This window comes from Dermacentor albipictus, chromosome 4, assembly GCF_038994185.2.
Source record: "Dermacentor albipictus isolate Rhodes 1998 colony chromosome 4, USDA_Dalb.pri_finalv2, whole genome shotgun sequence".
In the NCBI taxonomy this organism is placed as follows: Eukaryota; Metazoa; Arthropoda; class Arachnida; order Ixodida; family Ixodidae; genus Dermacentor; species Dermacentor albipictus.
In genome coordinates, this window is record NC_091824.1 from 28,374,277 (window position 1) to 28,395,875 (window position 21,599).

Consider the following 21,599-nt stretch of genomic DNA (forward strand, 5'->3'; position numbering starts at 1 on the left):
GCTGTAAATGCCGTTCCTCTGTCGGTGATGAGGGCTTCTGGGGCACCATGTCGCAGCAGGATGTTCTCGACGAAAAATTTTGCCACTTCGGCTGCGCTGCCTTTCGGTAGAGCTTTAGTTTCAGCGAAGCGGGTGAGGCAGTCCGTCGCCACGACGATCCACTTATTCCCGGATGTTGACGTCGGAAACGGCCCCAACAAATCCATCCCAATCTGCAGGAATGGTCGACGAGGAGGTTCAATCGGCTGTAGTAATCCTGCTGGCCTTGTCGGTGGTGTCTTGCGTTGCTGACAGTCTCGGCATGTCATGACATAAGGAAATAAGTGGATCGTCGTGGCGATGGACGATCTCACCAGCTTCGCTCAAACTAAAGCCCTACCGAAAGGCAGCGCAGCCGAAATGGTGAAATTTTTCGTCGAGAACATTCTCCTGCGACATGGTGCACCAGAAGTCTTCATCATCGACAGAGGAACAGCGTTTACAGCAGAGCTCACCCAAGCCATTCTGCAGTACAGCCATACAAGCCACAGGAGGACACTGCCTACCACCCGCAGACAAATGGTCTCACGGAGCGCCTGAGCAAGACCCTGGCAGACATGCTAGCAATGTACGTCGACGTCGAGCACAAGACGTGGGACGCGGTCCTGCCGTACGTAACCTTTGCTTACAACACGGCAGTGCAAAAAACAACACAGATCACGTGGTTTAAGCTGGTTTACGGCAGGAACCCGACGACTACGCTCGACGCCATGCTGCCGCACGTCACCGACAAAGAGAATCTTGACGTCGCGACCTATCTCCAGTGCGCTGAAGAAGCCCGACAGCTCGCCCTCCTACGGATCAAGAACCAGCAGCGTACCGACAGCCGACACTACAATCTGCGAGGACGCTTCATCGAGTACCAGCCCGGGGACCGTGTTTGGGTTTGGACCCCTATACGCCGACGAGTACTGAGCGAGAAGCTTTTGCGTCGCTATTTCGGACCGTACAAGATCATCCGACGTATCGGCGCACTGGACTATGAGGTCGTGCCAGACGGCATTTCGCTATCACAGCGGCGCCGCTCACGATCTGAAATAGTCCACGTTGTGCGACTCAAGCCGTGCTACCAGCGTTAATGAACTTTGGGACTTCGCATAACTGACCTTTGGACTTTGTTTCTTTTCGTTGTTTTGTCACTTTTGTTTAATAAGTGTCCTTTTGTGTTTCGCTCTCAATATATTTGTAGCATCGGGACGATGCTTCTTAAGAGGGGGGTAATGACACGTATACTTCTTTATCTTTATCGTGCGACCACTTCTCGCCACCTAACAAACGGTATCGCACAGCGCAGGACGCGCCTGCATGTAAAAGAAGCGTCTGGAATTTTATCGATGGTTCCATCCACTGTCTTTCCCCGCAACATATGTAATCTGATTGCATGTATGCGCGACGTGAATAGTGTAGAACTTTGTGGAAGGCACGCGGGTCCCAGCGGTTACTCTGGAACATTCGATGACTGATCTATAAAAGCCGACGCGCTTGACCCGCTGATCAGATTTTCGACGATCGCCGACTCTGTCCGCCGCTATCGTTGTGCTTCAAGTGTATCCTGTCTTTGTGGGCACAGGTTCGCCCAATAAAAGCTAGTTTTATCTTTCACAGCATTGCTATTGTGTTCTTTAACGTCACTACCACGTGACAATATGATCATTCCAAGTCAAATGCTCTGAAAATATAACGCCAAGGAGGTTAACAGAATCTACTATTTCAAAAGTATCAGAGCTTAAGAACACGTTCGACGGCCTAGAAATTATCTTTCCTTTTGGAACGTACAATATTATTTTTGTTTTTTTTAGAATTAATTTTCGAACAATTTGATTTTGCCCATGTATCAGTGTTCTGATTGCTTTCTCTTAAATGTCACTTTCTGATCTCCGGGAAATGTACACCGAAGTGTCATCAGCGTAGGATACAATCTTACCATCAGTTACCCATTGCACAATATCATTTATATAGATTAAAAATGAGAGCTGTCCCAACATGCGTCCTTGGGGGACTCCTGCACCGATATTTTGTATAGAAGACAACGAATTCTTAAAGTCTACATATTGTGTTCTGTTCGACAAATAATATTTCTTAAGGTCATGAGCGTTTCCTCAGACTTATTTTGAAACAAATCTATTGATTTCTTTTTGAGTCAGTAATGCTGTTTCAGTGGATCGATTCTTTCGAAACCCGTGCTGAAAGTCAAGTAGCAGGTTATGTTTTTCAAAGAAAGATAGTACCCTACCGTGCATTACTTTTTCTATACCCTTCGAGAACGCTGGCAGTGTAGAAATTGGGCGATAGTTACTAACCAAATCCTTGTCGCCGCTTTTAAAAACCGGTATCACTCGAGCCATCTACAGTGCCTTAGGAAATACAGCGGTAGATAATAAGAGATTGTAAATGTGAGTAACAGCGGGGCATATTAGGTGAATAACACGTCTAATGAGCGCTATTTGGGGCAGACCAGTTGCATCTACTGACTTGCTATTTTAATACTGCTTATGTACGAGAAAACTTCTGTGTAGTTCGTGGACACAACGAAAAGGGATGATGAACAGCTGCTTCCCTTCATGGATTCAATGTAACTTTGGCTGCACTCTACCTGATTCTGAGATCCCTGTAAAATGAAGAAATTGTTGAAAGCGTCAGCTAAACAGGTTCCATACATTTGTTTTCATTCATGCTGAATGTTTTCAGAATTATCACGGGTGTTTTGTTGCAATAAGCAATTCAGTTTCCGCCAGATTACATCCGATCGCTGTTCATCAGGGCTCCAAAATACATCTCTGAAATAGTCGTCGCGAGCCATATTTAGTTTCGATGTTAGATTATTTCAGTACTTTTTTAATTGCCTAAGCAACTCTTCATCTTTTGATTGTACAAACTGTGCGTACAATCGCTTCTTACGCTTGATCATTTGGAGCAAGTCGGACGTCATACAGGGTTTCCTTGCCTTTAATGGCGTGGCTGTCTTTCTTAGTGGAAAATGTGCTTTATAGAAAGCCTTGAATGTAGTGATGAAGTTAAGGTAAGCGGTACCACTACTACCTGCCTCAAAACGTGGTTCCATGTCTGTTGGCTAATGGCAAAAAAAAAAGAATTGAAGATTTTTTTTTCGCTATAGATTGTGTGTAAATTATTTGCCTCTTGTGATTAACATGGACAGCCTTATCAGTCAGCTATCATGACGATTCCTGACTCACGACTGATTCATGACTAATATTGGTATAAACTACGTCTGCAGTTACTAAATTACTGTCAATATTTGTAATGAATACATCTCATAAAGATTCACTTTCTAAAGTCACTCGCGTCGGCTTTGTTATTAGGCTAAAAAGTCATTAGCAGTAATTAAATACTGGAATTCTTTTGGGGATTGAGTCAATGAAAGCATATTTATGTTCATATTGCCGCCTATAACCAGATCTATAGATTGATCGGATGCATAGCTAAAAATTGTTTCAAGAAATTCAAAAAAGCGATTAATGGCACCAGATGGTGGCCTGTATATAACGCAGAAAAGTTTCTTCGAACTTCGTAGAGTGAGCACCTTGTAATCAGAAGTTGTCTTCGTGTATTTTTCGACTACTTCGCACGATAATGTTTCTCTAAGCAGAAGCGCGACGCCACCTCCCCTTTTATCTTCGCGGTTTTGGTAAAAGCACTGATAGCCAGGACGGTAAAATACAATCGACGCTCGTGTCTACCAGGTTTCAGTCAACATTATCACTGGAAGTGACACTCCGACAGTATCTTATAGAACAGCTAATTCATATCCTTTGTTTGTTAAGGATCTGACGTTTATATGAAAAACTGACAAAGGAGATTTTTTTTGGTTTCACTATATGCCTAATTTCATGTGGCTGATAACCCTATCGGGAGACGAATTTTAGGTGCCTGCAGGTACAACTGCACAAGTTGAGGCAAATCATCAAACTGGGTGATCGCTATGACTTCTGAGGTGTCCGTTCTGCGCACAAATATTTTGCCATTCCGAGTCCATGCATATTTCCACTGGCACTCTTTTTTCGTTGCATTTGCCTCAGCGAACAGTTTTTTTCATGGAAGGCCTCAAGTGCTCAATAATCATGATGGCGGTTTTGGGTTCAAGTTAAATGTCCTCTGACGTTATCCTCAGCTTTCGAGCTTTCTCAAGAAAGCGGTCACGGACTAATCTGCGAGCAAACTGCAGTACTATACTTGGAGCTTCTGTATTTCCCATTGTTCAAACGCGGTGACAGACCTCGATGTCTCCACTTCCAAGGGGCATCTTAATTGGCTTTGCTATTTTTTTTTTATCTCCATGACATTCTCATCTTGAGTCTTCGGAACATCTTTCACTTCAACGTTGTGACAACGAATGTGCTGTTCATTTTGTAGAAGTTTCACTTCATGCTCACAAACTTGAGCATGCGAAGCGTCTCGTTCCTTTTCTAAGTTTGCTACGGATGTTCTTAGCTCCCAATTTTCCAATTCAGTGCGCTTCACAGACGTTTTCATTTCGTCATAACTCTCGTTTATGAAGCCTAGGCTGCTCTTTACCTCGCAGATGTCCTTTCTTATGTCCCTTCGGAGACCTTCCCGTAGTTCGCGGAACTCTTGTTTAAGTTCTCATTTCAGTTCTTCAAAAAGTTTTAGTTCCTTTGACATTTCCACTAGGCAAAGGGTAAAATAAGCTTGCAGTTCGCATAACGCAATGACAACAGTACACAAGAACCAGTACAAGCGATAGTTGGTATGCAGCAGCAGCAGTCATGGCAAATTAAAAAAGCCATCTGGCTAGTACGGCAAAAATTCACCTCTTTTCTTGCAATGGATATTTTTATGTGCCCACAGCACGAAAGTAATTCAGCAGCATTTTTCTTTCTTTCTAGATGATTTCTTACTTTTTGTCGCGTATAATTTTTTCAGTGTTTTTGGTTAGCTAGCCATATATACAGCGGCCATTCTTCCTAGGGAGGCTGGCTTGCAGCCGTAAGGCCCCAAAAGACATGCACTTCTCGACGACGACTGTATTAATGCTTGTGATAGTGACCATTCTTCTGCGAATGCGCGAAAGGTTACTGACACGTTCTATTTTTCTGCTCTTTGCTTCTGCTCTATTCTTCCTCTTTCACCTCTCCAATGGTAGGGAAGCCGACCGGGCACGTTTTTGGTTATCCTTTCAACAATCTACACTTTGTTTCTTGCCCTCTCGCAACAATAATCTAAAATTGTTGAAAGGCTTTTCGTGCCCTTTTCTCTAAAAGAAAATTATTGATCTTGTATTGACAACGTATCCTTAATCCCTTGTAGTTATCCATCCTTTATTCCACGAGTCAGTGCAGGCGGGTTACCTAATTGGAGCGCAATATTATTTCTGCTATACGTGTGTGCATCCGCGTTTGTTTATTCGATATGCGATTCAATATTCGACGCTTAATAATCGTTTCCAATTCGTCATGAAAAAAGTCTGTGTTCACCCAGCTCTGCAAAAAAAGTGGACGTAGAGAGAAGTTCGTCCTGGTCAAGGAATTGAATCCTCATCTACCCAACTGTATCTTCGTGCTACAGCCGAACGGAAGACAATTCCTTTTTTTCTTTTATGAACCTTCCTCGAACTTGGAGACTTTAGCAGAATTCGTTTCAACTTTCCGTGCTTAATTTGCTTTTGCACTGTGGTCTTCTACCCTCCCGCTTAGCTCAGACGATAGAGCGACCGTCCTGTAATTGCGTTGGTTAAGGTTCGATCCCGAGACCAGGACAAATCTCTCTTCAGTTGCGACGTTTTATTTCTAGGACACCACGTGGGGGTTTCCATTGTATCTTAATGCTGCAGTCAGGTGGCTGGGAGTATTTTTTAATCCTTTCATACATAGTCTTTTAAAATCGCACGGTAGAAAAAAAGGCGTGATGTTCTTTTGTAATAATTGCGTGCTCATTGCGGCAGTTTCGGCTCCTAGATCACTGCATTATAAAGCACAGGCAATTAGCATACCATTTTTCATCTTGCGCTACTTTCGATGCATCGCGATTCTGTTATACTATCAATCTATGATTTGTGTTTTAAATTTGATTTCAACATTCTGTGAAAGTTCACGTCTAAGGGCTGCAGAAGTGAGCCAACACAGTGTTTCCGAAAGGTAATGTCAATGAGTCGATTAAAATAGAGTTATTGATCAGATCATCAGATCAGTACAGCACGTTAAAAGGTTGCAAAATATACTCCTCCTGCGTCGATGCATCGATTCCAGCGACATTTCCAAGCAACGAAGATGGCACTGTAGGATTCGTCCGGAATTTTATCTTACGGACGTTGTGAAACTATGGTTTCTAAACCATGAAGCCGACCTTACTTCGTGGTTGGTCTTCAAGACCAACTTTACCCAAGTTTTCGGCCGGCTTGCAGTAAGAAAGCTTCGTGCAGAACAACGTTTGCACACACGATCCCAAGAGACCGGAGATAACTTCACGAGCTACATTGAGGACATTGTCGACCTTTGCAAACGGGTGAATGCGTCGATGTCAGAGGAGGAGAAGATCAAACATATAATGAAGGGTATTCAGGACGACGCATTTCAAATGTTATTATCGAAGAGTCCTCACACTGTCGCTGAAGTGATAGAACTGTGCCAGAGTTACGACGAGTTGCGCAGGCGACGGCTTCACACCCGACGTCCCACCCCACCCGCCGACTCTCTATCAAGCCTTGGAGTCGACGACAACCATGCTGCTCTCTTCGTAAAAATCCAGGAATTCGTTCGCGCAGAGGTCGCCCGCCAGCTATCGTTGATATCTTCTGTCCAGGAATCACCCCCTGCTTTGCATCCTACGATCCGCGACTTCATTCAAGAACAAGTCTCTCAAGCCGTTCCTCCAGCCGTTGAGCAGCCACCAGTCACGGCTCCTCTCACTTACGCTGAAGCAGTTTCCGGATCTCGTCCACAAGCGCTCCTGCCACCCTCTATGCATCGACCACCGACATTTTTGCCGCCATCTATGCCGCTTCACGACCGCCGGCATTTTCCTCCTATGCCGCTGCCCGACCGACAGCATTTTCCGAATACTCAACCGCGACTCGGACCTTACCCCCACCAGTGGCGCACCTTCGATGACCGCCCAATATGTTTTGCTTGCTGTGGTGCTGGTCACGTGGCGCGCCATTGTCGTCCTGGCATGCTTCCTCTTCAGAACATCCGGCGAGCGCCACCTTTCCCCGCTCCGTTTTCCTCTTCGCCTTCCAGCCTTCCTACCTCTTCCTTTTCCCCTGACCGCCCAACCGCCTCTACTCGCTGCTCACCATCTCCCCGTCGTCGCTCGCTTTCTCCGATGCGGCGTCGTCCCGTGTCCACCCAGCAGGAAAACTGATGGCCGCAGTTCCGAGGCACGAACTGCGTCCACGTCGCAATGCCCAAGTCCTCGTCCCTCTCCAGCCAACGTCATCGAAGTCTCTGTCGAAGGAATCGCCGTCCTGGCACTTGTAGATACAGGAGCCGCCGTATCCGTAATTTCCGCCGAACTCTGCCGCAAACTACGAAAGGTTTTGACGCCTCTCTCCGACTTCTCCCTTCGAACCGCGAACGCTCAAAATATAACGCCTCTCGCTGCCTGTACTGCTCGCGTCTTCATTCAAGGTCTACTGTATACCGTCGAATTCGTCGTGCTGCCCACTTGTTCCCATGACATCATATTAGGCTGGGACTTCCTTGCAAATAATAATGCCGTTATTGACTGTTGTCACGCCGAACTCGAACTTTCTGCACTTCCCGACGTCGAGCCTATCGAAAACGACCCTTCCAGTGTTAAACTCTTTGTTTCCGAAGACAATTCCGTCCCTCCACGCTCTTCTTTGCTTGTGCCTGTGTCGTGCGCCGCTATTTCTAATGGCCCTGTTCTCTTTACGCCCTCTCAGGTGTTCATTCGCCGCCGATGTTCTCCGCTGCCCTTTGCTCTCCTTACTCTTCGCAATGGCGTCACGAAAATGGTCGTCGACAATCCCACAGCCTGCCCTTTAGCTTTATCTCATGGTGAATGCCAAGGCCTTGTTCCACCGGTCGACACCTTTTGCATCTTTGACACTCCTGCCGTTTTTCTTCTGCGGGCCTTGGCGCAATTACTTGTGACTGCGGTTCATCAGTCACTCCTCGACGCTTTCCACTGCTCCATCGACGATGGCACGTCATCTTCAGAACGAAGCCAGCTTATTGCTCTCCTGCAGAGGTGCAGCGCTTTTTTCGACAGCCATGCTTCTGGTTTGGGCCGCACATCGACCGTTTTTCACCAAATAGATAACGGCAGTCACGCATCTTTACGGCAGCGCCCTTACCGAGTTTCCGCCTCTGAGCGCCGTGTCATTGACCACCAAATTGCTGACATGCTCAAGCGTAACGTTGTGCAGCCTTCCAACAGTCCCTGGGCAACACCGGTCATCCTCGTTAAGAAAAAGGATGGCTCTATTCGATTCTGCGTCGACTACCGACGTCTGAACAAGATAACGCGCAAGGACGTTTGCGCGTTACCGCGTATTGACGACGCCCTGGACTGTTTGCAGGGAGCTGAGTTCTTTTCTTCGCTGGATTTACGTTCCGGATACTGGCAAGTCACCTTGGCACCATCTGATCGACCTAAAAGAGCATTTGTAACACCTGACGGATTGTACGAATTCATCGTAATGCCTTTCGGCCTGTGCAACGCTCCAGCCACTTTTGAGAGAATGATGGAAAATATTTTACGCGGCCTCAAATGGAACACATGTTAATGCTACCTGGATGACGTAGTTGTCTTTTCCGCTGATTTCGAAACCCATCTCAGCCGTCTCGAGCAAGTTCTCAAATGCCTTACTGACGCGGGACTTCAACTTCACTTAAAAAAAATGTCGTTTCGGCGCCCGAAAGCTCACTATTCTTGGCCATGTTGTATCACGAGACGGCGTCCTTCCGGATCCAGCCAAGCTCCGCGCTGTCACCGACTTTCCGCAACCAAAGAAGTTAAAGGAGCTTCAAAGTTTCCTTGGTTTATGCTCATACTTCCGACGTTTCATTCGAAATTTCGCTTACATAAGTGCACCCCTGACAGCCCTTCTAAGTGGCGACAAAGAACTTTCCGGTTGGTCGGCCGCCTGTGATGACGCCTTCACGAAATTACGCCGCCTGCTAACCTCGCCACCTATCCTCCGCCACTTCGATCCTGCAGCGCCCACAGAGGTCCACACCGATGCCAGCGGCGTCGGACTTGGCGCCGTACTCGCACAACGAAAAGCGGGCTTTGATGAATATGTCGTTGCCTACGCGAGCCGAACTCTGACAAAGGCCGAGGCTAATTACTCTGTTACAGAGAAAGAGTGTTTAGCCATTATTTGGGCCCTTGGAAAATTCCGTCCTTATTTGTATGGTCACCCTTTCGATGTCGTCACTGACCATCACGTCCTTTGTTGGCTGTCTACCCTTAAGGACCCATCTGGCCGACTTGCTCGCTGGGCCCTTAAGCTACAGGAGTACGACATCCGCGTTCTCCACCATTCCGGCCACAAACACACGGTCGCTGACGCCCTTTCTCGCTCACCGGTCTCCGCTGACTGCGCTTGCCTATCTGCCCTTGAGGCCACACCTACATCGCATGCACTGCGCAACATACCTTCGGAGCAGCGCAAGGATCCCTGGATCAGTGCTCTCATCAGCATCCTTTATGATCCATCCACCTCTTCCCCATCTCGCGCTCTTCGCCGCCAGGCTACCCACTTCTGCATTCGCGACGGCCTTCTTTATCGTCGTAATTACCTCTCTGACAGCCGCAAGTGGCTTCTCGTGATACCCCGCCATCTCCGTGACCTTGTCTGCGACGCTTTTCACGCAGACCCTCAGTGCGCACATGCCGGCCTCTTCAAGACCTATGCTCGACTACGCATCCGATTTTATTGGCGCGGCATGTATAACTACGTCCGAAAGTTCATTCGCTCCTGCGCTCAGTGCCAACGCCGAAAATTACCTCCCGGACAAGTCTACCCTTCACAACCGCTTCCCTGCCCTCGTCGGCCTTTTGATCGTGTTGGCATAGACATCTACGGACCGCTACCCTCCACACCAGCAGGCAACCGCTGGATTATTGTTGCAGTGGATCACTTGACCCGCTATGCTGAAACAGCTGCTCTGCCGACTGCCACCGCCGCGACGTTGCCTCGTTTCTGTTACGACATTTCGTTCTTCGCGACGGTGCCCCTCGCGAACTTCTGAGCTATAGAGGCCGCGGCTTTCTTTCCGACGCTTTGAAGGCACTACTCGACGAATGCCGAATCGTTCACCGCACCAGTACAGCGTACCATCCGTAAACTAACGGCATGACCGAGCGGTTCAACCGTACTCTTGGCGATATGCTCTCCATGTACGTCGCCTCTGATCATTCAAACTGGGACCAAGTTCTCCCTTTCGTGACGTATGCGTACAATACTGCGACCCAAGCAACTACTGGTTTTTCCCCTTACTTTCTCCTATACGGACGAGAACCTTCTACTACTCTCGATACCATTCTGTCATATACACGTGACGCGTCCGAAAGTACTCCGCTATCTGAAGCTGCTCGTCATGCCGAGGAATGCCGCCAGCTTGCCCGCTCGTTTTCCACCGAGGACCAGTGGCAGCAGCAATCCCGTGAACCTGCCGGCCGTTCTGCACCAACTTTTTTGCCTGGCTCTCTCGTATGGCTTCGGGTACCCGCTACTACACCCGGCCTCTCCTCGAAACTTGTCGCAAAGTACCTAGGACCCGACCGCGTTCTCGAGCAAACGTCCTCCGTCAATTACATCGTAGAGCCCCTCACGCCATCGACGGACCTACGCCATCGCGGCCGCGAACTTGTCTACGTCTCTCGCATTAAGACCTACTACGACCCAATAGTAGTCTCTTCGCCTTAAGCCGCCAGGATGGCGCCTTTTTCTGCGGAGGGCGATTCTAACGAAGAAGAGTAGCCTGCTTGCGCCACAGCACCATCGCTACCGGCATGAGCTCGTGGTTGCTGTCTTTCGCCGAACGCTTGTGACAGCTACCCGTTCGCGCCCGTTGCTAATAAATCTCTTTGCAAAATATACAGAGCTATCCTTGTACTGCTTATATGTCCCCTTACCAAATCACATTTAACGAAACATGTGATAATCGGAGCTGCGATGCCGCACAAATCTTTTATCGCCAATTAGACAAAGCTGAATATAATGCATACTGCGCGTCTGTTTACTTGTGTAAGCACAATTTTGAATCGATCGCCATAAATGCGGCGCATTTCCAGCTGTAATATAAACATACGGCACCGTTGGTTGACGTGGTAAAGGGAAAGCACTAGAATCCCGTGTTTCACTTTCAACACGCCGGTTAGGATGAAAACTTCAAAATCACTTATACGGTCTACCCTCCTTTGTGTAGCGCAGCAACATCATCTCATCGAAAACCAGCCAGATGACGTCGTCATGAACGTCGTCTGACACGGCACGGCTCTTTCTGAAGCGTCTTCCAAGGCGCCGAAATTTATTCCCCTAGGACTTCCATCAATTCTACAGTACTGTAATAATGTCATCTACACACAGGAAACGCGTTTTCGACATCTGCGAGTCGGCTGATGAGAGAGGCAGCTTATACCGGTTCCACACAGGCTTTCCATCGCGATCGAGCGCGGTCAAATTTCTTGATCACGATCGGTTCTACGCAGATTGCGCAGTACAAGCAATCGTGATCACAAAATCCGATCGCGATCGTGCTCGACTGCTATTGAAGCTGCTCCGGTATGACTCCCGTATGAAATTCCGAGCACTTACCTGTTAGGCAGTGTTGGGCATGAGGATCCACGAGTACCTCGTCATGTGCTTGTTCTTGTGGCGCTTGTGTTTCGCCTGCCGCCAAAGCGCAGGTCGAGCCTCACCGCAGATGATCAGCGCTTCGTTGTTGATCGCCTCCATAGCCTCTGTGCTCTAGCGACACGAAACCAGCAGTTACTCCCGGCGTCTCCATACGATTCCGAAACATCAACAACCTTTCTTAACCACCGGAAGTGTACATGTGGCCCACGTGACAAGGGTGCACAAGCTGCCACTTCCGTGGCGCCCAAGATCAAGACCTCCGTGACGCGCGCGATTACTGCGCGTCTCCCCTCTCTAGACGCGTATAGGACAGGCGCGCACGGCCTCGCAGACGCGTGACGTGTAGCCAGGCACGCGCGATTAACCGCGTGTGGTTGGGCCAAAGCCAAGGAACACCAACATATGACACCAACAGACATATGACATAGATATAGACATACAGACATATGACATAGACATAGAGAACAGACATAGATATCACACCAACAGACAAGGAAACTCCGTTTCCTTGTCTGTTGGTGTCGTATCAAAGGCCCTCAGTTCTTTTTTGTTCATTTTACATTTTGTTGTGTTTGTATTTATGTGCGTAATTTTTTAAGAATTTCATAAAGTTGATATCTGTGGGCCTGGTTGGTTGGCCATTGCTGCTGTAGAGATGTGTGAACATGTTTTAGCAACACACCCATAAGAGAGAAACAAGCACTGGCTTGCAACTATATGTTTGTTGCTATAAGACAGGTGTTCATCGCCTTCATCTATCCTTACTCATTGCACCTGTCTTGGAGCAATGAACCTTTTTGAGTTCACCACCTGTGCACGTAGAGTTTCTGCATGCATATACGGCTGTATGTACATGCCCGTAAAGAAAAAAAAATGTAATGGACCTTCAACCAATCTCTATCGGAAATTCCGTTTATATGCTGCAGGTTGTAAAGCATTATCTCGGGGTGTCTAGCACCGCAAGCATTTTTCAAATTGTTTTATTATCAGAAGAGATAGCAGAAACTGAAAAGTATTCACCGCCTAGCCAGGAGGTGAGGTTCACTGCCAACACAGACAACCACAAGCCACATTTCTTGTTCTTCTTTCTTTTTTGTTTTTGTTTTGCATGGCTGACTTCCAGAGTATGTTTAGCATGTTCTGCGTTGGATGTTTGGCCAAACTTTTTGTACGCAATCAGTGACATTGAAGGCAATGCGTAAATGAGGCATTTGTAAATATGACCCTGCTTCTCTGGCAGGACGCAGGGCTACCTGACAAAGGCCGTGAAGAGCATGTGAGCTTTAAAAAGCTCTTAAGCTTAAAAAAAATGTAAGAAATTTCTGCTGCTGTCATGCTGGGCAGCAGTTTAATACTCTTCAGACACACTTGTCACAGTACGACTTACATAGCATTGCAGAGTCTAGCGGTCTCAATCGCCGCTTGGTAAGCAAAGGCCACGTCTTTTATGTCTTGCCCGGATGCCAAGTAGCTGGAATACAAGTTGGAAAAAGATTAGTACCCATGTCCTAATTGTTGTTTGCACATTAATTATGATAACATGACTTTTCTTCACAATGGTTTTTATGGCTGTGGGGGCACTTCTTGGGTGACATACGATCAAATGCTTTTGCGTAAGTTATCTACCACCTTTATTTAATGCTGCATGTGCAAGCATTCCTGAGTGCATGTTTTACAAGTTGCGCAAGGTCAAAAGCGCTGAAGTAGCTTTTGTGCAATGCCACTCGATGGCTAAGTTTTTCGATTAATTTAGCCAGAACAGCTACACTGGTGATGCACTAAGTGCAAACGTTCCGTCTCTGTGATCATGTGATAATTTTTTTTCAGGTATATTTTTTCACGCACATTGTCAGTAGCTTCATTACTATTTGTCTTGTTTTTTATCAGTGTTTTGTGTCCCATCCTTTATGTTTTTATGAGTTAATAAATATTTAGTTGTGTATAATGAACTAGATTATGTATTACTATTTTTATGCATGCTCATTGTCAGATACTTCGTTTTTTTTCTTTTGCTTCTATGTCTTGTGACCCCTCCCTGCTTTGGCTGCCAAAAGGCGGCGGGCAGTGTTATGTAAATAAGTAAAATAATAGATACTTCAGCTGACAAAGAAACTGTGTTCTTCCGTATTCCTCCAATCGCACATTATTACTCTAGGGGCAACTATCCTTTACAAACCTTAATGCTATAGCAAGTCGTTCTCCAGGCTGCATGGATTTCTCGAATGTGGTGCTTAGGTATGAGGTCCTCTGTGACAAAACTCAGTAGCTTGTCAAAGAGCTGCGGCCTCATGCGAAAGAACTTGTAGAAAAATCCGTGGTCATCCTGACGCATCCGTTGCATCTGTAAAAAATGGTGCATTATTACTTGACAGAAGGCCCGTGCCGTACCCACAAACACGCTCAGGTATCAGGAGCTGTACACTTTTCACCGACACGCACGCATAGCCATTAGTCATGATTAGCTTTACCCCCAGCTTTGTTTATATGTTTGAATACAAATGCTGTGTCAGCAAAGCAGGAGAGCCAGTCAACGTTATATTAAGCAACAACCGTGCGGTCGATGTCAAGAAACTCCCGAAAGCAGTCGCACATCATTTTAATCTGCCAGGTCACAATTTAATTACATTACACTTTATATTCTACAGTCACACGTCTGAGAGATAGAAAATATAGGAACTCATATCTCGTCCACAAGCTTCATATATGACAACCAACACATATAGAAACGTGTTCTTGAATCCATGTGTTATACTAATGGCACAAACATAACCAGCAGCCCTTAACGTTTTTCGTAGGGGTGTGCTAATGCCGAATAGCGGATTTAGAATCGAATATCGAATCAAACGAAGAAAACATAAGCTGGATATCTAATAAAATATTGAATCTATCAGAAAATTTAGTACAAAACATAATCTTTGAAATTTTGGGCAACGCGGTGCTCCACAAGCTCTGTATGAACAGTATGATCTACTGTCCATAGTGAAGGGAGCTCCAAATTAGCATTCCAGCAGTTGTTACACCTATAGGTTCTAGTATATGAAGGTCTGGAAAATACTTCTTTTATTAACAAATTGTCTGTTGACTAGAATGGAGTGCTTATTCCCGTCCTAAACTCAAGAATTAGTGACGGTATGTTGTACTGCATACACGGGTTGGACAGACGCCTGTTGAAACGGCGTAAAGTATCGTCACCGCGTATCCAATATAAAATCTGCGTGCCTCCGGCGGCAAATCAGCCTGATCTTCGCCTATGCTTTCGCGCTATCCGAAGTACACCCCGATCTCGTCGTTCCCTTTGTTGGCGTACGACACGTTATCGTTTCGATCGGTGCTGTCAACCTGAACGGACCTTGTACAGACGACGCGGTGCCGTTCTGCGAAATGTGGCGTTCGCGCGCTGTGAGTACGATCGCCGCATTACTATTTTAACCATTTCACTAATGTCTCGTATATGCGCGCACTTAACAACGCTGATAAGTAATTGCTGTTCCGGCGAAGATAAGTCCCCATGTCCAAACACTGGCTTTTAGTTCTACCACTGTAGAGATCATCGAAAGGAAAGAAGTTACTCACCGCCGCAATGTCCTTCTTCTTTACGCCGTTGAAAGACGGGCCGGACCCACCAACGTCGCTGCAGACGCTTTCTGCGCTCCCGCCGTCTTTGCAAAGGCAGCAGCAGCGAAAGCTTCTTTCTCAAGTTGTGCACTGAGGGCAGAGAACGCTGAAGCCGGTGGAGCAAACGGCTAAGCAAAATCTCGACCGCAGAATCGTGCGATGTCGCGCGCAGTTGTCAACTAAGCAGACGCTATCGCGCGTGATGGTGATCATTGATGTAGCTTCGCTTGCCACAAGGATGTGTAGATGCAAAGGGCGCACATTTCTCAACTTAAAACAGTATACTAGCTCTAACATTGATAAATTAAATGGAAAAGGCAGGCCATAATGAAATTAAGGATGAACTTTTTTCAAAGCCAACGACGAACTTTTCCGCCATCGCTGGGCCGCTGGTCCGTCAGCCCTGTGCTACGCGCAGCGAAGCGCGCTCGTGTGCGCGTATGGTGTGGTTGCACGCCGTTCCCTTCATGACCCGCGTACGCGCATGCAGACGCGTACGCTTACGTGTACGCGTAGCGAGACGCGTATCCCGTGCTGCGTGTGGTTGGGCGTTTACGCGTACCCAGCGGCGGCGGCGGCGCCAGCCATGTGGGAGAAAGAAAGAAAAAGATCCACAAAGCTCTCCTTTGTGCATAGTATTCGCTGCCAACGTTTCCCGGTAAACATTATGGTTACATAAGCTGCAGTTGTCGGGAAGAGAAAGAAGCAGTCAGGGATCCTTGAATGCTATTGCGCTCAATTCTGAAAGGCGAAGCCGAAGCGTCTCTCAAGTGTTTTAGCGCTTCTTTCACAGCCGTTCTACCCAGCGACCTGACAAAACATGGCTAGATAGATAGATAGATTAGATAGATAGATAGATAGATAGATAGATAGATAGATAGATAGATAGATAGATAGATAGATAGATAGATAGATAGATAGATAGATAGATAGATAGATAGATAGATAGATAGATAGATAGATAGATAGATAGATAGATAGATAGATAGATAGATAGATAGATAGATAGATAGATAGATAGATAGATAGATAGATAGATAGATAGATAGATAGATAGATAGATAGATAGATAGATAGATAGATAGATAGATAGATAGATAGATAGATAGATAGATAGATAGATAGATAGATAGATAGATAGATTAGATAGATAGATAGATAGATAGATAGATAGATAGATAGATAGATAGATAGATAGATAGATAGATAGATAGATAGATAGATAGATAGATAGATAGATAGATAGATAGATAGATAGATAGATAGATAGATAGATAGATAGATAGATAGATCCAGCCCTGGGAAAATGTGTGACGTACCCTAAGAATGCTAATCGCCTTAGAACGTTCCCTTTTTTCGCAGGTCCCGGTGTAGTCTTCGGCTATTTGTTTGCATCTCAAGCTGCGGAAGGTCAAAACGTCCGGCTGCCCTTCTTTTTGTTTCCTCCGTTCGATCTGCCAGCGGCATCTGTGCGGGCCATAAATATTGAGACCGAACTTGCAGCATGCCACTACTTGCAGAGCAGAAAAAAACTAGCGATTGAGCACACCCAATTTTGCGACGATACACAAATGTATGGCTCTACCCTGAAATTTTGCTGCGATGGTATGTATGCTCTAAATGACACTGACTCATGCGTTATGCGCTTTATTCTCCTGCCACTACACGTAGATTAAAATGCACGTTGTGTTTCATCTTTTTCCAAATAAATTTAAAAGAGATTTCGTCCAAGATATTAGGTCGATTGCATGTGGACTAAAAGAGTTTTACCTGCGTGGTGTCCTAGCTATCGTGCACTAACAAGAACAAGTGCTTGTTGTTTAAATCAGAGCCCTTCTAGTTAAAGTCTTGTTGAGAAGCCGCCAGTAATGTTATTCCGTGATATCCAAATACGAGGGTTGATCCAGAAATAAGGTTCCCATCAATTTTAGAAATAGACAACATTGTTTATTCTCACAGATATTTACAACATTGGAAAGATGAAACTTTGCACTTTCTTTCTACATAATCGTCATTTGTTTCAACAATTTTTTGTAGATTGTGCTCCAATTTCTGTATCCCAATGTCGTAGAACTCCACCGCAAACCTGTTGATGAAACGTTTCACCTATTCTTTGACTTCATCGTCGCTCCGGAAGCGTTTTCCACTCAAATGTTCCGTTAACTTGGGGAACAAATGAGAATCGCTAGGCGCGAAGTCTGGACTGTACGGCGGGTGGGGCATGACAGCTCATCCAAAGTTCGTCAAAAGTTCCTGGGTTTGACGGCACACGTGAGGTCGGGCGTTGGCGTGAAGCAGCGTTACACCGGCTGCCAGCCGTCCTCGCCGGCGGTTCTGGATAGCTCGATGAGCTTTCTTAGTGCTGCACAATACCTGTCTGAGTTTATTGTTGCCCCACGTGTCATGACATCGATCAGTACTAGCCCCTTACGATACCAAAAAAACACTGGCCGTGACATTGCTAGCAGAAGTAGTTTGTTTGAACTCCTTTGCGACTGGTGACTCTGGATGACGCGGCTGTTTGGATTTTTGTTTCTTTCGGGAGTAAAATGTTCCACCCACGTTACGTCTTCCATAACAATAGAGTCCAACAATCATTCCCTATTTTCTTGACACTTTTGAAGAACCTGGCGAGCACGGTCAAGGCGTTTCTCCTTGTGGTCTGATGTCAATAGCAGCGGTACCCATCGAACACAACACTTGTGATACCCCACTTTTTCAGTCAAATCTCTCTCCACTGTGCCGTAAGAACTCCCAGGATTCTGTGAAATGAGTTCATGGACGGTGATCCTCCTGTTTTGAAGCACTTCGCGTTGGACCATCTCGATAATCGCTTCAGAAACTGACGGTCTTGCACTCCGTTTTTCATCGTGCAGTTCTTTCCGACCGGCACTAAACTCCTTCCACCACTTTCGCACTTGTTGAACGGACATACACTTGTCGCGATACACCTCTGTCAACAGACAATGAATATCCACGGCCGAAGTTTCTTTGGCGCGCAAAACGCGAATTACGGAACGAATCTCACTTGGCGGAATCAACATTGGCACAATCCATATCGGACGGACGGCTGCTGAGCCAAGAATGAGCAGCGCAGCGAAGCGCGGCCTGGGAGAATCGAGAGTGGGGGGAACAGCTGCGCACAGCAGTGTGGCCGGATTTTGCCTCGTACTTGCCAGTGTGGCTGGAGCTCTTTGGGAACCTTATTTCTGGATCTACCCTCGTATTTATTTAAAAGCATGTAACTTTTTATTCAAAGCATTGTTCTCTGTCCACGCCAGTTCTTACAGCAAAGGTGCTAAGGGCTAGTTTTCCCAGTAGCGTGTAGACCATGATACTGGGAGCCACGTGTAGAAGAACTGTCGTCGTCAGCAAAGGCTCCAGCGTCATCGTCTTGTTACACAGACGGCTCGTTGGTGTCTCTTGGTGCTACCGTGCGATTGGGCTCGAGCCGCTGCTCTCGCGTTCGTCGTCGTCATTGTTTTATTAGGAAACACAAAGGCGTAACCAATAGTTGAGAAAAACTTTAATGAACCGTCGCGATTTACCCAGTTTCGCACAGCAAGTGCGATGAGATGGAATCCAATATGAGTCTCTCCAAAACCTGGAGCCTTCTCGGGTATCTAATCGATCCTAGTAACTCAAAAATGCTAGCTAGTACGAGCCAGGTGAGAGCGAGGCATGGCTTTGTTGGCACAGATGACAAGCTCATTACCGACCTCCAAAAGACATATCTTGAAAAAGCCGAGAGCGACGTGTTTGAGGACTACGAGGGACCTCCCAACCCAGATCTCGATGACCCCATCACCACGACATAGGTTAGAGTAGAGATTAATAACCTCAGAAAAAGATCGGCCCCTGGTTTGGACGGAATAATGAACCCAGCTCTCAGGAATCTAGACGATCAGCCGATCATTGCATTAACCAAATACATGAACCAGTTGTGGGAGAAATGAGAACTCCCAAAAACATGGAAATAGGCGGGCGTAGCCTTTTTCCCAAGCCAGGCAAAGTACCCGGCTTGAACAACATGCGACCAATCTCCCTCACTTCGTGTGTAGGGAAATTGATGGAGCATGTTGTTCAAACGAGACTGACCAGGTACATGGAAGAGAATGATCTCTGGCCACATGAAATGGTCGGATTCAGGCGAGGGCTCAGTACAGATGTCATGCTCAGGCTTAACCATAATATCCTAGACCGATAAGACTCAACTTACACCAGGGCAATCCTAGGCCTCGACCTCACCAAGGCATTTGACAACGATAGCCATAAGGCTATCTTGGTAGGCCTCGAAGATGTAGGTGTGGGACACAGGGTATATGCATACGTTAAAGACTTTCTGTCACAGAGGGAGGCGAATATAAAATTTCTGGATGTAAAATCCCCTCCCATCACACTTGGGAGCAAGGAGACCCCGAAAGGGTCGGTGCTATCATCCTTCCTATTCAACATAGCGATGAGGAGTCTCCCGGCGGAACTCAATAAGATCAAATCGATTAAATTTAGCATGTACGTGGATGATATCAACATCTGGGTTAACAGTGGAAGTGACGCAGCCATCGAACTTAAAGTACAGATAGCGGCGAATATGGTGGAAGAGTATGCGGCCAGCAGAAGCTTGGCGTGCTCGCCACAGAAATCGGAGCTGTTAATCATTGAGCCAAAACATCAAAGGAGATGCGCTGGGAGCAGCAGACCCATCAATGTTTTCGTAAACGGAAATGAGGTTCCCAAGGTGGAGGAAATCAGAATTCTGGGCGTGTATATCCAGACAAACGGATGCTTACGGCAGAGACGGGGCTGCGGTATTGACGGTGGTTGATGGCGACGGGTGTGTTAAAATAGCGTACTCCACGTGCACGAGGGACGTCTGTACAGCCGAGGAGATTGCAGTAGCGCTCGCTTGTGCGGGTACAAAAGCGGGAGTAATATTATGCGATAACAAATTAGCTATCCGAAATTTTAACAAAGGGAGAATATCGGAAGAGGCCATCCGAGTTCTACTCAATAACACTCCGAGGAGGGACATAACATTTATTTGGGTTCCGGCCCTTGAAGAAGTCCCAGGCAACGAAGCCGCTCACGAGCTCGCCCGAGCACTCTACCACCGGGAAACTCTAGAGCGGCCAGTTCCAGGGATCAAATATAGCATCATCACGTACAGGGAAATTGTAGATCATTACAAAGCCGAAAGAAGAGTCTTTCCTCCTCCGCATCGGTTTCTCTCTCTGGATGACACTCGCATTTGGCGACACCTCCAGGGAAACAAATATACATCACGACATTGGTTCTACTTAACACAGCCGATGGACTATAACGACGCCCTCTGCAAAATTTGTAAGCAATAAGGCACGCTAGACCATATAATATGGAAATGCGCTGGCTCCCTAGGGGCCAAGGAAAACATTCACAGTAGAGAAACCTGGGAGGCCTTGCTCCAGAGCGAAGCTGAAGACAATCAGCGTCGAGCAATCCGCCTGGCCGTTGAGGGCGTGTAGACTCACCGTCCTCAACGCGCCGATACTGCTTCGTTCTCCCCCACTAGCTACGTGTAGGTTAAGAGGCGGGCACCCCAGCGGGGTGGAATAATAAAGTTTTCAATCAATCATTGGGCCTTAGGCGCAAGCTTTAGCTCGGGTGCTCCTTCCTGAATACATGCAAAAAGAGAATTCATTTTCTCGGCAACCACTGCACCAAATCTGGCGTGGGTTATTGCATTTAAAGGAAAAGCTTAGAATCTAGTGACTGTTTGTTTCGAATTCGTGATTTGGGTCGTCAATTTTTGAATAAAAACTGGCGAAAATCAAGAATTTTCAGAAAACAAAACCTTAAAGTGACAACTCTATCACTCAGCAATGCGAAACAATATTACAATTATGTGAATTGCATCTAATAGTACATGCAAAGTGGACAAAATTGATATTTTACACATGAAGCTCAAGAAATTTAGTAACATGGGAATAAAGCTTTTGCGGAACCCTTGTACACAATGTAAGAAATTCACGTAGGTATAAAATGACATATTGAATTGGCCCGCTTTCAATTATCTAGTGAATGCGGTTTACAAATGCGCGATGTCTATTGTTGATGCAGAGCTATTGATGCAGAGCTATGTGCTTCTATCTTTTTTTCA

At 46.4% G+C, this 21,599-nt stretch overlaps 1 protein-coding gene across 3 annotated transcripts in view; it reads left to right on the forward strand.

Moving 5' to 3' along the window:
* Window positions 1-21,599, forward strand: part of LOC135900215 (phospholipid-transporting ATPase ABCA3-like) — a 661,060-nt gene that overhangs the window by 546,909 nt on the left and 92,552 nt on the right. For all 3 annotated transcript variants that reach the window (XM_070536864.1, XM_070536866.1, XM_070536865.1), the window contains one exon: window positions 16,826-17,068. In XM_070536864.1, the coding sequence (XP_070392965.1) occupies window positions 16,826-17,068 (243 nt within the window). The remainder of the gene's footprint in view (window positions 1-16,825; window positions 17,069-21,599) is intronic.